Source organism: Carassius carassius, chromosome 5 (assembly GCF_963082965.1).
Source record: "Carassius carassius chromosome 5, fCarCar2.1, whole genome shotgun sequence".
NCBI classification, from domain to species: domain Eukaryota; kingdom Metazoa; phylum Chordata; class Actinopteri; order Cypriniformes; family Cyprinidae; genus Carassius; species Carassius carassius.
In genome coordinates this window covers 13,885,616-13,902,246 of record NC_081759.1, presented here as the reverse complement: position 1 = coordinate 13,902,246, position 16,631 = coordinate 13,885,616, and the positions used below count along the sequence as shown (strand labels likewise).

The 16,631-nt window shown below is 36.1% G+C and overlaps 1 protein-coding gene across 7 annotated transcripts in view; it reads left to right on the top strand.

Moving 5' to 3' along the window:
- The window catches only part of LOC132140808 (microtubule-associated serine/threonine-protein kinase 4-like), a 190,020-nt gene that overhangs the window by 160,718 nt on the left and 12,671 nt on the right, over positions 1-16,631 (top strand). For 6 of the 7 annotated variants that reach the window (XM_059549800.1, XM_059549799.1, XM_059549804.1 and 3 more), the window contains 13 exons: positions 591-669; positions 4,189-4,343; positions 4,634-4,709; positions 4,805-5,014; positions 5,197-5,298; positions 5,450-5,582; positions 11,192-11,259; positions 11,520-11,611; positions 11,877-12,085; positions 12,610-12,748; positions 13,037-13,169; positions 13,471-13,636; positions 15,340-15,441. In XM_059549800.1, the coding sequence (XP_059405783.1) occupies positions 591-669; positions 4,189-4,343; positions 4,634-4,709; positions 4,805-5,014; positions 5,197-5,298; positions 5,450-5,582; positions 11,192-11,259; positions 11,520-11,611; positions 11,877-12,085; positions 12,610-12,748; positions 13,037-13,169; positions 13,471-13,636; positions 15,340-15,441 (1,664 nt within the window). The remainder of the gene's footprint in view (positions 1-590; positions 670-4,188; positions 4,344-4,633; positions 4,710-4,804; positions 5,015-5,196; positions 5,299-5,449; positions 5,583-11,191; positions 11,260-11,519; positions 11,612-11,876; positions 12,086-12,609; positions 12,749-13,036; positions 13,170-13,470; positions 13,637-15,339; positions 15,442-16,631) is intronic. The other variant, XM_059549801.1, reaches the window with a different exon arrangement.

The window sequence follows — 16,631 nt, the reverse complement described above, 5'->3', positions numbered from 1 at the left end:
AGTTCTTTACTTTTTTTTTTTTTTTTTTTTTTTTTTTTACAATGTATTGTTATTTTTATGATGATAAATAAACAAACAAACAAACAAGCAGGTGTTCAAGCTGACCTAGACATGTTTTCATGAGATTCACTCTATTCTTGTACATTTGTGCTAGAAATCATTGATAGTGCATCACATTCCTTTCCATGTACATTAAACAGTAGATGTGTGCCTGTACAACCATTTTTTGGCATCTTCTGTATTTACTCGGCCCATGTAACACTCCTTGCAGTGTTTGTGGCGTTTGTCTACCTGCAATCATCATCAGGTCATTCAATCAGCCAGGAGACCCATAGGAGATTGCTCACAGAGCACTGATCGAAAAGATAGCAGCCCCAGCTCATGGATTACTCTGCCACTGTCTTTCATCTGCTCTACTTTGAAAATAAATGACTCACTCAGCATTTTCCTTTTATCTAGTGTACCACCCGCCTCTCATGTCTTGGATTCAATGCAATGCAATCTAGAATATGCTATTTACTGATGATGATACTACAAAGTAACTGTAATTATTTGAGAGGAAGTGGACTGAGGGATGTCTGTGTTTGTAGAACTGATGGGCGACGTTGGTCATTGGCATCCCTTCCCTCCTCTGGCTATGGAACAAACACACCCAGCTCCACCGTCTCTGTAAGTACCACATGTTTTTCAAATGGTAGAAGAAAGTGTGCATTCACTGGCAGAGATTTTAAGCAACAAAATAACTTGAAGTTTGAATGACAAAATGACATTCATTTTCATTGGAATTTGAAGAGATTTAAGCAGCTTTCAACTCTGGAGTCATTGAGTTGAGCAGAATTTCAGCATATAAACATGTTGGTTGGATACTTTATTTGAGCAGGAAGGCCTACGGGCAACCAATGGCAAAACATTTTGGTGGCGTTAAGCAAATAAATCACTGTCAGTATGAATGCCATCTTTGAGTGAACCTAAATTAGCATTGAACTATGAAGACAAAGACTCTGTTCCAATAGTGAGCTGCCTTGTTGTCTACTGCCTTTAAAGGCAGCTAACTTATAAGTGATGTCATAAGTGAAGTGAAACCCTCATTGACAACTGAGAGCTGTGACTCACATGACTCCAAGACCTCCTATTGTCTACACCCCCTGTCCCATTTTAAATAAATTAATAAAATAAATAAATTAAATTCAGTTCAATAAGTATCTGGCTTCCAGAACTTTTAAGATTCTTTCCCTGTTCTGTAGGGTTCTCACCCTTTTTAACCAATACATTTACATGACTGCGATTTATCTAGTGAACTCTTCCGCCATACATTAATTTTTTTTATCCGCTTAGAAAATCACCACGTTTTATTTTGTGTCACCATACTTACTCGTGTAACTACTCATGTAACCATCTTTAAATAGGGAAAACATGAAAGTGTTTTGTGGCTTCTAAATTCATCCCTGTTTGGATCCTAAGGAATGAATGGTACTAAGCTAAACGCTAGCATAGTGGCCCCGCGCGCTACAGTGATTGAGTGCACACTCTGAGATGGGAGAGGTACGTATCAACTCGTCTAAGCTGAGGGAAGAACATAGTGGAATATGGAAAAAACAGTGGCATTTTCCTTTAAAAGTACATTAAGGGTAACACTTTTATTTTAGGGTCTCTTAACTAGTTGCTTATTAGCATTCATATAACTGAAATAAATAGCCATTTATTAGTTCATATTAAGCACATATTAATGCCTTATTCTACATGACCTTATTCTACATCCATACCTTACTAACTATTAATATGCAGCAAATTAGGAATTTATTGAGGGAAAAGTAATAGTTAAAGGATTAGTTCACCCAAAAATGAAAATTAGCTTATGTTTTACTCACCCTTGAAGCATCCTAGGTTTTATATGACTTTCTTCTTTTAGAAAAATCCAGTCTGAGTTATATTAAAAATGATACTGGCTATTCCAAGCTCTATCATTGTAGTCAGCGTGTGTTGCAGTTGAACATTCCACATGTTGTCAGATAAAGCTTGCGCATTCACAATAAAATGTGCCACAGACGGCTCTGGGGGATGAATAAAGGCATCCTGTAGCGCATCCATGTGTTTTTGTAAGAAAAATATCCATAATCCAAACGTAATAAACAATTTACTCTCACTTCCACTGACTGTCATAAACTGAAGCAGTTCCGGCGGATGATGTAAGATGCGTGGCATTGTGTGATTAGTGACGAATGCACAGAGAGAACAGAACAGAACGAAACAAAACACCAGTTACGAATTAGAAGTGCAAACCGTGGATTTGTAAAGAGAAATGTTGGAGGATTTCGATATAAACCAAGAGGAGACGGGTTTTCCTTTGCTAAAGTAAGGAAACTTTGCTTCTTTTGGTCCTATAAACACTCGCGAAACTAGCATATCTCAGAGGTGCGCACGCTGCACATATTACGTGCTGCATTATCCACTGGAATGGATCCACGTATGACAGATAACGGACAGTGAGAGAAGAGAAAAGTGTTTATCACTTTTGAAATATGGATAGTTTTCTTATAAAAACACATGGATTCGCTTAAAGGGGGCCTTTATTCATCCCCCGGAGCCATCTGCGGCACATTTTATTATGAATGCGCAAGCTTTATTTGACAACATGTGGAATGTTCAACTGTAACACCCACTGACTACAGTCATAGAGCTTGGAATAGCCAGAATAATTTTTTTGTCTGAAAGAAGAAAGTCAAATACACCTAGGCTGCTTCGAGGGTGAGTAAAACAAGCTAATTGTAATTTTTGGGTGAACTTACCCTTTAATAGTGAATAAATGTTCCCTATTCTAAAGTGTTACCACATTAAGTATTAAGTGAAATGTACTTATAATCAACATTTCTACTGACTCATCTGATATCTTAGCAGTGCATTCTGGGATTGCTTTTTCCTCAGATGCTACAGTAGACAAATAAAGGTGACCATAATGTTGTCTTTCTATCAGCAGCACATCTGTGATGGTTTGAAATGTTAAGGCAGTTCACTAGGTTTTGTAACAAAGGAATGTCCAACTGTCAACTAAAATTTTATACGTCTTTTTGTATACAATGAACACCACCAACATTACTTCTTTGTATGCTGTTGACATTGCAAGATCCATTGCTGTTTCTGCTTTGAAGCTTTCGGTTCGTGTCTGTGTCCGTACGTGCTTACATGCACAACTGAATTGATACTTGGCTGAGACTGTCTGCCACGGGCAACAGATGCTGCCATGACTGTCTCCCAGTCTGATTCATGTGCCACTGAGCAGCAGCCGATTTGTTTGCTGGTAAATGTTTCCCTGAATCTGTGCCAAACTGCCCACCCTCTCAATCGCTCACTCTCTGGTTGTTGTTTAGTGACACAGTTGCTGCAGCTCCCCATCTTTACAGGAAATGGCAAGCAGTGTGATGCTGGCAAACCAGCCAACCAATGTTCAGTTAGCAGAAATTTCCCCTTAGTATCATTTGTCAGTAACGTGACATTTTTTTTTTTTTTTGTCAGTAACATTTTTTTATTCGTTAGAAACAGGAATAAATTACATTTTAAAGTATTAAATAGAAAACGTAAAAAAAAATCAGATTTCCGTGTAAATGTCCTGTCATTGTTGGTTAAGGCACAATATAAAAAGGTGAATGAAATGTTTGATTTTTAATAAAGTACATAAAGTGCAAACTGAACCCTTTTTTTCAGAATGCACTACAATATATTGTCAGTTTCAAAAAGAATAATAGGTTAGAGTTAAATTTTAGTTTCCGATTACCTCTCACATGAAAGGAGTAGTTCACCACAAAAAAATAAAAATTCTATCTGTGCAGTGAAATGAGGTGGAATAAATGATGACATTTGTGTTTTGGTTTCAGCAAACTTGGTAGAGCTAGCATAGCATTTTGCACAATAATTGCACAATTGGATTTTGCTATTCTTTTAGATGCTTCACTTATATACTTGCGTACTGATGGAGGTCTCCTGTCCACATCATTTGTAGGCTTGTTTTGAATTGTGAAGAAACAGGAAAACAGTGAAAACCCATTGCTGTGTTTTATCATCATCTGCATTATCACCTAATGATGTGTTATGTAACACATCAGGGGGCATCTTTTTTTTCTTGATTTTGTTTTCATTTCATTTTATTTTCTCTTTTTTCTTTTCTTTTTCAATGTATTTTCGTTTCATTTCCAGTCGTCCTGTTCATCACAGGAGAAGCTCCATCAGCTGCCTTTCCAGCCCACACCAGACGAGCTCCACTTCCTTTCCAAGCATTTCTACACCGAGAGCATTGCTGGAGATGACCACAGGAGACCTACACCTATGCGACCACGCTCCCGCAGTCTCAGGTACAGGAAGCTTAGATGTTGTCTTTTTGGACTTATCTTTATCCCAGTGCATCACAATTCACATACCATTTGTCTTAAATAATATGCAAGAAGTACTGCATACCAAATCACAAAGTAGTATGCCAAAGGTATGATGATGTATGTTAATGTTGTAATATGTCACAAATTATTTACTTAGAAAGATGTTGAAATTCATATACGTATGCAGACTGGGACACATTGCATTTTATTCTCACAATATATATATTTATTTATTTACTTATTTATTTATTCTTAAATTGCATTGACAGTCCTGGAAGATCCCCATCATGCTGTGACCATGAGATTATCATGATGAATCATGTGTACAAAGAAAGATTTCCCAAGGTAAGTGTAACCTACTTTCACCAGTCTTCTTCAGTGTTGAGTGATTGTATCTTTAAAGGAGAATTCATTGTCAGTTTGTTTTCTCCACCCTTCAGGCCACAGCTCAGATGGAGGAGCGCATCAAGGAGATCATTCAAAGCAATTCCCCTGAGAATGTCTTGCCCCTGGCTGACGGTGTACTCAGTTTCGCACACCATCAGATCATTGAGCTGGCCAGGGACTGCCTGGAAAAGTCCCGTCTCGGCCTCATTACCTCAAGATACTTCTGTGAGCTCACGGATAAACTGGAAAGGCTCTTTCAGGAGGTAAATGATGCATCCAGAGATTTCGCTTTCTTCATTCTTCTGAGCTAGAACTAACTTTCTGTATTTAAAATACTTTTCCCCTTGTGTATTCTTCCATTTTTTTAAGTTGTTTCTTATCATTGCTTTCATTGATGCATGCATAGAGCTGGCCCTTTGTGATGTGTTCTGTCATTGTAATTCAGTCTACTGAGCGATCGGAGAGTGCAGAGGTGACCTTCATCAAGGAGCTGGTGAAGAAGATTCTCATCGTCATTGCCAGGCCTGCTCGACTCCTTGAATGTCTGGTAGGTTGTCTGTGAGAGTTTCTTAACAACGGTCTGGGTCAGTCAGTCTGATTTAAATCAGTATGACCAAAAAGTTATGCAATAAGTGAGAATCTATTAGTTCAGTTTGGTTGAAGTTCTGTGTTAAAGATAAATACTTTTTATCTTATAGGAGTTTGACCCTGAAGAGTTCTATCATCTCCTGGAGGCTGCAGAGGGTCATGCAAAAGAGGGCCAAGGCATCAAGACTGACATCCCACGCTACATTATCAGCCAACTTGGTTTGACAAGGGACCCACTTGAGGGTAGGAGGACCTCAGTACTTGGTTTTCAGTAGTCTTAGCCTCAGAGTGTTCACCAATTTTGCACCAGTGCCAAGAGCGAGTACAAATTCAGTTTCAATTTGCTTGGCTGAAAATCATGCAACTTCTGGGAGTCTGGGCACACAGGTTTTTGTCATTCTTTCAAGAAATAAAGTTTTATTAACAGGCTCTCAGGATGAGTGCTTCCAAGGAAGAACTAGTTTTTGGATTTGCCCCAGTTTGTCAAACCTTTTAACAACACATAATGAGTTGAGTGTCTATAAAACTGCTGGGAGTTTATTGTTTTGCAATATTTAACTGTGAAGGATTCAGTTAGGCTTTTTGCGATCAACAGAAAATATTCTTTTACAAAACAAAATCTACAAATTGGTCAAAATGTATCACGATTATTAAATGGTATGTATTTATTTAAATTCAAGAGTTTTTCTTTTTCTTTTTTTTTACACCACTGTCACCTGATAAAGTTTTGGTACCTTGCTATTGTCATTAGTTAATTTTTATTGATTTAGCTGGGCTGCATCACACTTTTGAACTTAATTAAGCTGGATAATGACACTAACTTTACAACAGTGATACTGTTATTGAAACTGAACTGAATGAGAATTTAACTAAATTAAGGTTTGTAGAGCTACATTACAGCTGAAATTGAATTAGTTTTATAATGACTGAATATTATTTTCATGCTTAATAATGTAAAGCTGCTTTGAAACAATCTGCATTGTACAAATTGTACAATATCAGTGGCTTTTTAACTGGGTATGCTGCCAAATAACCTTATGCCAAAAATGTGAGAAGATTTTGTCTTTGTTTTTTAACAGAAGCTTTGCTTATGAAAGCAGGACCATATACCATTACAATGTTTTTGTTTTATTTTTATTTTTATTTTACTGCTGTAAATCCGCTTGCCTGGATGCTTCTGTAAATAACAGATTTACAGAAAATGACTGTCGTTTTGCAAATAAATAATTTTACATACTTATTCCCACCTTTTTAATTTGTAAGCTCAAGTGACAGAGAATCAATTTATAACAAGATTATATTAATTAGCCATTCTGTGATCCCATTCTCCCAAATGGCTTGAGTTTACAAAGCATTCAAAGCTTATATGGACAAAACGCTCCCCATATATGTAAATAAATATGTATTTTTAGTTTTTTTAGTTTTTTTTTTTTTTTATTCGCTTCTGCTCACCAAGCCTGTATTTGTTATTTGTTGTATTTGTTGTTATTAGAATTATTTCTAAAGTATTAGGTGACTGGAATAATGATAAAAAAAATTCAGCATTGAAATCACAGGAATAAATTACATTTTAAAATATTCAAATACAAAAAAAAGTTATTTTAAATACTAAAAATATTTCATTTCATGTTACTGTTTTGCTGTTTTTTGGATAATGCAAATAAATGCAGTCTTGGTGAGCAGAAAGGACTTCATTAAAAACAAAAAAGTTTACCGTTTAAAAAAACAATTTTTGACTGGTAGTAAATAGATATATCGTAACATGATTTGATTTTATTCAGAGGTGGAAAGTAACGAATTACATTTACTCGCGTTACTGTAATTGAGTAGCTTTTTTGTGTACTAATACTTTTTAAAGTAATTTTTAAAATCTGTAATTTTACTTTTACTTAAGTATATTTTGTTTAAAGTATTGTACTTCGCTACATTTTAAAACACATTAATTACTGAGTAAAAAAATAAAAAAATAAATCGCTCCCTAGAAATTACGTCAGTTAATAATGTGCAGGAGGGCAAACTGGCGCTAAAATCACAAGAAAGATGCAGACGGTCAAAACAGGCGTTAGTGGTGCAGACACCGCTGAAAACGAAACCCCGTCATATTCTGAAGTTGAACTCGAAGGAAATGAAGTGAACCCCTGGCCATATGTATGCTCTATTATGCAGTGTAAGCTGTACTTGCCTAGGAAGAACAAACTAGCAGCTTATAAAATCTCGACAAGACATCAACCCTTCGCAAGAATGTAGAGGTAAGCTAAGTAATTGCATCGTTGCATTGGTGGTTAAAATGAAGCTTTGACATTTTAGCAAGAGGTTTTGCACAAATTAGCCAAAAAGACAGTGGTGAGGAGTGTGCTATATATATCATCTGCGATAATATCATGTTTTTTGTTTTAATGATGTGCGCGCGCATTTATAGTGCGTTCTTTCACTGTGTGATTCAGTCTCCTAAAGTGCATTTAGAATGATCACAAAATTTAAGATATAGGGGCAGAAAATTCACATATTTAATCAAAATCACACAAAGAATGCCGTCTTTTCCTCCAAAAATCATCATGAATATATACATACATATATATATAACAGTTCAGTAAACAAGTTAATTAAGAGACTTGCGTTCAGACACCATATTGCCTTTTTAGCTCTAATTCTACAACAGAAAATAATTCCAAACACAGCCACCAAAGCACAGTTTTGTGTCTCTGAGCAACGTGACAGTGTTTCGTTCCTGAATGAATCAACCGTTTAAATGATTCGGTTCAATCGCAATGACTCACTTATTAACAGTGACTTGCTGACACATACTGGCCATTTTAATTTCACATTTAAAGTATCTTTTGATTTTTTCTAAATAATTAATTTCTTATCATTTCAAATGAGTATTCAACATTTTATGTCTTGTATATCAAAACATTATTCATGCATTTGTAACTGCAGGTTAAATGCATTCTTGTCCTGCACTAAACAGTGTAATACATCTAAATGCCACTTCCAATGAATCTTCTGCATTTCCTCTGCATTAAAAAATGAGTTTGTTGATACTGATTTGCCTGGTAACAGCCCAAATGTTTTATTATTCTAAATAACTGATTCCTTTAATTAAAAACAACTAGTTTGAGATTAATAGACCTATCCCAGGGGTGTCAAACTCAGTTCCTGGAGGTCCATAGCCCTAACCCTGCTCCAGCACACATATCATGTAGTTTTCCAATAAACCTAAATGATTAGATTAGCTGGATGAGGTGTGTTTAATTAGGGTTAAATCTAAACTGTGCAGGACTGTGGCCCCCCAGGAACTGAGTTTGACACCCTTGGCCTGACCCATTTTTGACTCCCTCCCACTGTTAAAATGTAACTAAGTCATTTTTACTCTAAGTAAATTTTAAATGAGCTACTTTTTACTTTTACTTGAGTTGATTTTTAGACTGGTACTTTTACTTGTACTTAAGTAAAATTTCATTAATGTAATGGTACTTGTACTTGAGTAGAATATTTTTGTACTCTTTCCACCTCTGATTTTACTTGACTATTAGTAGCCGCGTGTCAGTCAGTCAGTCAGTCATGGAAATCATAACTGGAGCCACTTGTAAATTCTTAGTTGGATTAAGATCTGATTTTTGTGGTTCAGTGTCATAAAATAAAACAAAAACAAAAATTGCCTGTGAAAATATTGATAAATATTATTAAATTTTGGACACATTTTCAGCAACTTTAGTGTTTTATTACAAAATTATACACTGTAGCACAATTATTTAAAGGAGCTACTCATTTCAACCACATCATCCAATGGTAGCTGCACAGATCTCAGGCTGCCTGGCAGACATCTCGGCATGAATGAAAGAACACCACCTACAGCTCAACCTGGCAACAACTGAGCTTCTTGTCTTCCCTGCCACTCCAACTCTACAGCATGATTTCACCATCCAGCTAGTTTCTACTACAATTACCCCATCATCTTCAGTCAGAAATCTTGGTGTTACCTTGATGACCAGCTGACCTTTAAAGACCACATTGCAAAGACTGCTCGATCTTGCAGGTTTGCATTGCACAACAAACATCAGAAAGATCAGGCCCTTTTCTAATGGAGCATGCTGCACAACTTCTTGTCCAGGCCCTTGTGATTTCTAGGCTGGACTACTGCAATGCTCTTTTGGCTGGACTTCCATCAAGCAAAATCAAAACTATAAAAATGATTCAGAAGGCAGTGGCACGACTGGTCTTCAATGAGCCTAAAAGTGCCCATGTTACACCTCTTTTTTATCTCCTTGCACTGTCTACAGGTTGCGGCTCACATCAAGTTCAAGACACTGATGCTTGCAGATGGAACAGTCACCGGCTCAGTGCCTGCTTACTTCCACTCACTATTACAAATCTACATCCCCTCCAGAAGTCTGAGATCCGCTAATGAGCGACGCCTCGTGGTACCATCACAGAAAGGCTCAAAATCACTTTCCAGAACATTCTCTTTCACCGATCTTCCCACCCCTATCTGGGATGCTGAATCCCTGACATTTTTCAAGCAACAATTTTCATAACCGACTTCATCCTTCTGTAAATTATAAATAAGAAAAAAAAATATATTTCTCTTTATTTATTCCCTCCCTTTCTAGCTTGTACTTATTTGGGCAAATGCCTAAAACTTGGTATTAAAAGCACTTCCTGTGCCTGTTTGCCTCTTTAAGAAGAATCTCTTTATGTATTCCCCAATTGTAAGTCGCTTTGGATAAAAGTGTCTGCAAAATGACTAAATGTACATTTAAATGTAAATGCTACTGGTCTGTTGCACACCCATTTGTGATCTCTTCAGTTTCAAGGTTTTTTTTGTTTTGTTTTGTGTCGTTTTTTTTGTTTTTGTTGTTGTTTTTTTGCCCCTGGAGAATTTCACGTAAAAATAAGGATAAAATTGGGTTGGCCACTTCAGAAGGATTTAAAAGCTTTACATTTACTGCTCACGATCTTTAACAATGTATCCATGCATTTTATATGTTCAAGGTCAGGAGCCTAGGTGCAGAAAATGGTTTCTATCTTTTCTTTTGAGTTTTATTTCTTGTAATGTTAGCTTGAAAGCCCCATATAGACACAACATACTGTAATGAAGCTCTGAATTTGTACTCAAGACTATCATTATCGGTAATGAGAACAGAATAGGCTTGTAGACCTTGATGCCTCTGTCTTGCCATCTCTGCCAAAGCAGTTTTAGTTACAAAGCCCTCCAAGGCTTTTTAATCCTCGGAGAACATCCAAAGAATTTGGTGTGATGATTGGAAATGTAGATCGGCAGCTGTTGTGAGGGCTTTTTGATGGGCTTAGTTGTCTTTCGAGGCAGCCGAATGACCCTGCGGTTCATTACCTCCTGCTGTTCATCAGTTACTTTTGGAGCCCCCTGAGAACTGCCTCACCGGGATTTGTTCAGAGTGGCAGTTTTTCCAAGTAAATGTTTCATGATGTGTGTAGATTTTACCACTGATTTCCACACCATTTAACTCATTAAGAAACCACAGAAGTCAGCTTTACCAAGTTACTCTTTTGGAAAAATGACTTGTTGGTTTGTTTTTCTTGTCAAAAAAAAAAAAAACACAATGGAAGAATAGTTTTGACTATTTTAATAATAAACATTCTGGGTCTTTTAAATGACAAAAAAAAAAAAAAAACATTCTGCACAGAAGACAGCCTCACAAATATGTTAATATAAATTAAAGACCAATTGTAGTCAAAATTTTATGTCCAACCATTTGGAAATAAACATTAGATTGATTTTGTTTAGCAAGAATAAAAATTTGTGGGTCATTGTTTTTTAAGCTTAGCTGTTTCTAAGATAGTCCAGAATCTAATTAATTGTCATTGTCTTGCAGAAATTGCCCAGTTAACTAGCTACGACAGCGGGATTGCAGAAACTCCTGAGACGGATGAGTCTGTCAGTGTAAGTAGTTTTAACTACAGTTAACAATTTAACCAAGACAGCAAAATAATACAATACTGTAGAACACAATTGTTATTCATAAATGTATGGAATATAAAACAGATAATCAACTGTGATTATTAAAGCATGCCACAGAGAAGTTATTAAATAGGAAAATGTAAAGTTTTGAATAAAATTAATTTTAAAGTTGAGATATGTGTCATATGTTTGCTAGAAAAGCAGTCTTCCAAATAAAAATATTATTAAAATTATATATCCAGTCCCACAGTTTGAGTGCAGCACTGCGGCCCCGGCGTAAACCTTGTGAGCTTGACTTTGAGATGATCAAATTGATCAGTAATGGGGCTTATGGGTAAGTAACTAAAATATGCAATGAAGTCATGTGACAATATTTAAGCAAATTATTAATTAAAATGTTTAGCATTGTATGCTGCATATTGTTTCACATTCTGTCGTGTAGTGCTAATGGTTTGCATTACATAAGCAAATTCATAGTAATCCATTCCTAGCTTAGTCCTTTAAATTAGTTTTCTCTATATTGTGGTTACTGTGCATTAAGTTATCATGCATTGTTAATTTAAACCAATCATTTTTATTTTATAATTTTTTTCCCACAGTGCGGTGTATTTAGTGAGACATAAAGAGACAAAGCAGCGTTTTGCCATGAAAAAAATTAACAAGCAGAACCTGATGCTGAGAAACCAGATCCAGCAGGCCTTTGTGGAGAGAGACATCCTGACTTTTGCTGAAAACCCTTTTGTGGTCAGCATGTACTGCTCCTTTGAGACTCGCAGGCATCTTTGCATGGTTATGGAGTATGTTGAAGGTATGCTATAACATATTTACAGTGTTGGGGAATGTTACTTTTTAAAATAGTGTTTCATTATTCAGTTACTGCTTATAAAAGTAATGACATGGTAACTTTGTATAGGTAGTGACATGGAATGCAGAGTAACCAGAGACTAAAAAAAATCAATGATCTGCTAATAGTAATGATACTAGATTTAACATTATTTTTAACCACCAATTACATCTTAGTCCAGTCTTTTATCAGCTCATTTGTTCAAATATTTAAATAAACTGTTAACCATGTACTGGTCAGTGAATAAATGAAATATAAAATAATTCACATTACTTATTCAGAATCAAATTTCAGGGAAAACTGTTTTGGGAAAGAAAAAAAAACATTTACCAACAAAGTGCTTGAACCAACAAATAATTGAGACTTAAATAAGCCAAAACATTTAATGTTACTGTGAAACATTCTTTTATGCAAAATGTTACTCTATTAATGCAATATAATCATATTTTTATGGAGTGTTCAATTTTTTATGTTTCCTATCCTGACAGGAGGGGACTGTGCTACATTGCTGAAGAACATGGGTCCTCTCCCTGTGGACATGGCTAGAATGTACTTTGCCGAGACTGTGTTAGCCCTGGAATATCTCCACAACTATGGAATTGTCCATCGAGATCTCAAACCAGACAAGTAACTACCACATAGTACATATAATTAAAGTGCAATGAACATGTGAACAATCTGTGAAAATCCAAGCTGATGGAATTTGATCTGACATGCTTTCTAGCTAGTGATTTGTATTGTTAGTTGGTCCAAGCCTGCTTACCACCTGGTGGATCAGGTTTCAGTTTGGAAAAAGATCTTTGCTATGCTAGCTAGAGCATTTGCCAGAACTGGTAAAAAAAAGAGAAAAATAAAGCTACCAGCTGTTTTTTTCTGATAATTCCAATATAACTTTTTTTTTTTGCTCTGTGATAGTTTGTTGGTCACTTCAATGGGACACATCAAGCTGACAGACTTTGGACTATCGAAAGTGGGGCTGATGAACATGACCACTAACCTCTATGAGGGTCACATTGAGAAGGATGCTAGAGAGTTCTCTGATAAACAGGTAAAGATCAAATTTTCTGTAAAAGTCCTGACAACTTGATATGTCATTTGAATTTGTAAAGTCATTGTCATAACCTCTATGTTTGCTATCTCCTCTGAAAATCTGGTTTTTAGAGAAGCACAAATTTCTGGTTTATCCTGGTTAGTGCTGGTTTGATGTTGATCCAGGACTAGCATAGCCATGCTTTTAATCAGTTTGCTGGGCAGGCTTGATAAGACTAGACACCAGCATCTAAACCTACTAATAAATAGCTTTGTTGATTTTAAGGGTTGTAATATATGCATACATTTTTCTTTTACAGGTGTGTGGGACACCGGAGTACATTGCTCCAGAAGTAATCCTAAGGCAAGGCTATGGGAAGCCAGTGGACTGGTGGGCAATGGGCATCATTCTCTATGAGTTCCTGGTGGGCTGTGTACCATTCTTTGGAGACACTCCAGAAGAACTGTTCGGCCAGGTCATCAGCGGTCAGTCACATTCTGAATTCCTGTTATGCAATACAGGCTTGCTTCATTCAGCAAGAGCTTTAGCAGATTTAGACTCTGCTTCTCATTAATGCATATCAGTATCTCATAGGATCAGCACAAGACCCCTGCAAGCATCTGGGTCTCCTGTTATTATCCTCCAACTGTTATTATGCAAACCTCGATCTCTCTAGATTTAATCATTGCTGTCTTATACAAATGAAATCACATGTTATTCAGTTTTTATATGAGAAGCAAAGTGTTACTTTTCCAATAAAATTTTAATTTAGCCGAACAAAATACTTACATTAAGTATTAAATATTGCCACATAGCCTGTCTCTCACAGATATGAATAATGGTATGAATAATGTCTGTACCTTAAATCAAGCAATCAGATTTGACTTTAACACCAGCAAGCTTGTTTTACATTCTTAAATTCAGTGTACCATTATGCGCCATAATCTGAATTTTCTTTATTTTCTATTATGGAAAGCTGCCTCCTTGTCATCTCTGACCTTTAACAAAAAAGACAGAACTATGTCTAAAAGCTGCTATGTGACAAGGTGTACAGCAAACAAGTTAAAAAAAACCCATAACTACGTTTCTTTTGGGGGCTTATACAGCTTATAAAAATGAAGTTCTAGGGGTTTTATCTTGTTTGATTGTCACACAGCAGCTTTCAGGCATTGTTCATTTTTTTTTTATAAGTCAGAAATGACAAGGAAGCAGCTTCCCACAATACAAAGTAAAAATGTGTTTCCCCCCAATTCAGTTCTCATCCAAAAACAAGCCCTTAACATTATAGTCCTACGTATTATGTTGTTTGTAATATATTAATTTGGGAGATGATCTTATTTGTATTAAATATCATTTGAAGAATGCATTGATACATTTTTAATTATAGAAAAATGTAATTCAATTGAATATGCTTGCTCTGTCCTTAAATTGGACCTAAAAATGTAAATTGCCAAAATATTTTAGTGGATTCTTTTATTATCCATTAAGCCAGAACACCCTGTAACAGCTTCCATGCGTTTCTGCAGGTCCTAAATGTTTCTTCTAACATTTGTACCTTTAGTGTTCGTTTTCTGTTATGGGGTTAGCATAGGTGTGAGTCTTAATTAATGAGCCCAGCGAGCTGCTGTTCCCTAGGCTTGGATGCATATTCATGCTTCTTAATGCGATTCAAATATGAGGCTCATGTTGCTGTAGAGACAGTCGGGAAACAAACAAAGCACAGCTCTTCATTTATTTCACTCCCCTGGCCTTTATGCTAAAGTCCCCATTTCTTTCTGATGTAAGCTCAGTTTTGTTGTTGCTCTGCAATCATTTGTGGTTTGATTGTTTCAAGTGCCCTGTTCTTTGATAAGTGAGAAATGTCAAATAACCTCTGGATATTGGAAGTCCATGCACGGAATTGATGCATATGAAAGTGGAATATTAAGATGTTTTATGCATGCCTGTTTATGTTGAATCAGGCATTTTGATGCATTTTAATTATCACATTTGATTCATATGTAAAAATATTCTCTGTATTCATTAGTTTGGTGCTGTGCATGGTTGTGAACAGTTCTGTGTTACAATAAAGACGCAACAAAACCAGAGAGGAGCTTTCATTCTGAATGAAAAGTAATGATTTCTGGAAAAGACATTGATTTTGTTCCATTTGGTTAATGAGGATGAAACTGTTTTCTTCTGCTTGAAGATGAAATAAACTGGCCGGAGGGAGAGGATGCGCCACCAGCTGATGCTCAGGAGCTGATCACCCTACTGCTCAGACAGAACCCTCTGGAGCGCCTCGGCACCGGTAAGGGTCCCAAATGTTTGCGGTAATACTTGACAAGCTCCAAAAGCAAGTAAAAATTGCTTTTGGCATTTAAGTGAATGTCTAGTTGTCCAGACAGGGTGTCCGCGGTTGTAAAAGGTAGTAAATTAAATTAGCCAAAATTAAGGGCATTAAAAAGTAATAAATGTCATCTGACGAGGTATTACATTTTCGAGCCCTATTTTTTTTTAGATTTTTAAATGTGTGTTAAGTGCAGGCCTTTTTTCTAAAATTTGCGTGGATTTATTTATGTGTTAAGAGAAGGACCTGAGCGATATCATGTGAGGTGTTCTTTCGCACCTGCCATGTAACAAACTGGGTAACCGGCTGGTTAGGTAGAGCTGGTAAAATCTGAAAATCTGACGGGTAGAATAAAATGTCAGGACACCGGAACCACAACACCATTATACACAGCGCTGGGAGATACAGTTAAGACAGCAGTCCAATTCACCACAGAATCAACATCTCTGTGAAATCTTGTCAGCGAAGAATTCTGTTAAAGCTGATATCAGAAAAAACGCCATTGATGTGGAAACCAGGATAAACATTGTTTACTAAACACAAAATCTCCACCATTGACCATGGATTTAACAGTAAACTACAGGGACAACTTGTGGCAGAAATGTTTTAATGTTTTCGACTGATTTTAAATGCTTCACACAACTTTTCACTGCTTTAAGTATTACCAAATTTGAAAGTTATTTTTAATGCGACGATATTTGTTAATCTTTAATAGGTTTCCCCCATGTATAAAACTAAAAGTTTTATAATGTAGGAAAGCAAACGCTTATTTAATAATTAATAATTAAAAAGATATTAAATGACCACTAGTAAATGGCTGCAGAGAAGTACTTATAGGCCTTTTCCACTCCCTAATATAGCATATATATTTTTTTATTCATTAAATGATATTTAGACATTATGAATGACAGTAATAAAAGTACATTTTATCAGATTTAATATATTTATTACCTCTGTAAGACGTCTGCTAACGATCTGGGAATCATCTGCTGTGTAAAAAGGTCTCAGAAGCAGTTTTACATGCATTCTAACAAATGTCTATTTGACATCTGACAGGAAACATCTTAAAGACATGCTGTAGATGAACAAGCACTCTTAAAAATACATCTTGCATATGTATATGCAGACATTAAATATACATCTCCGAGATG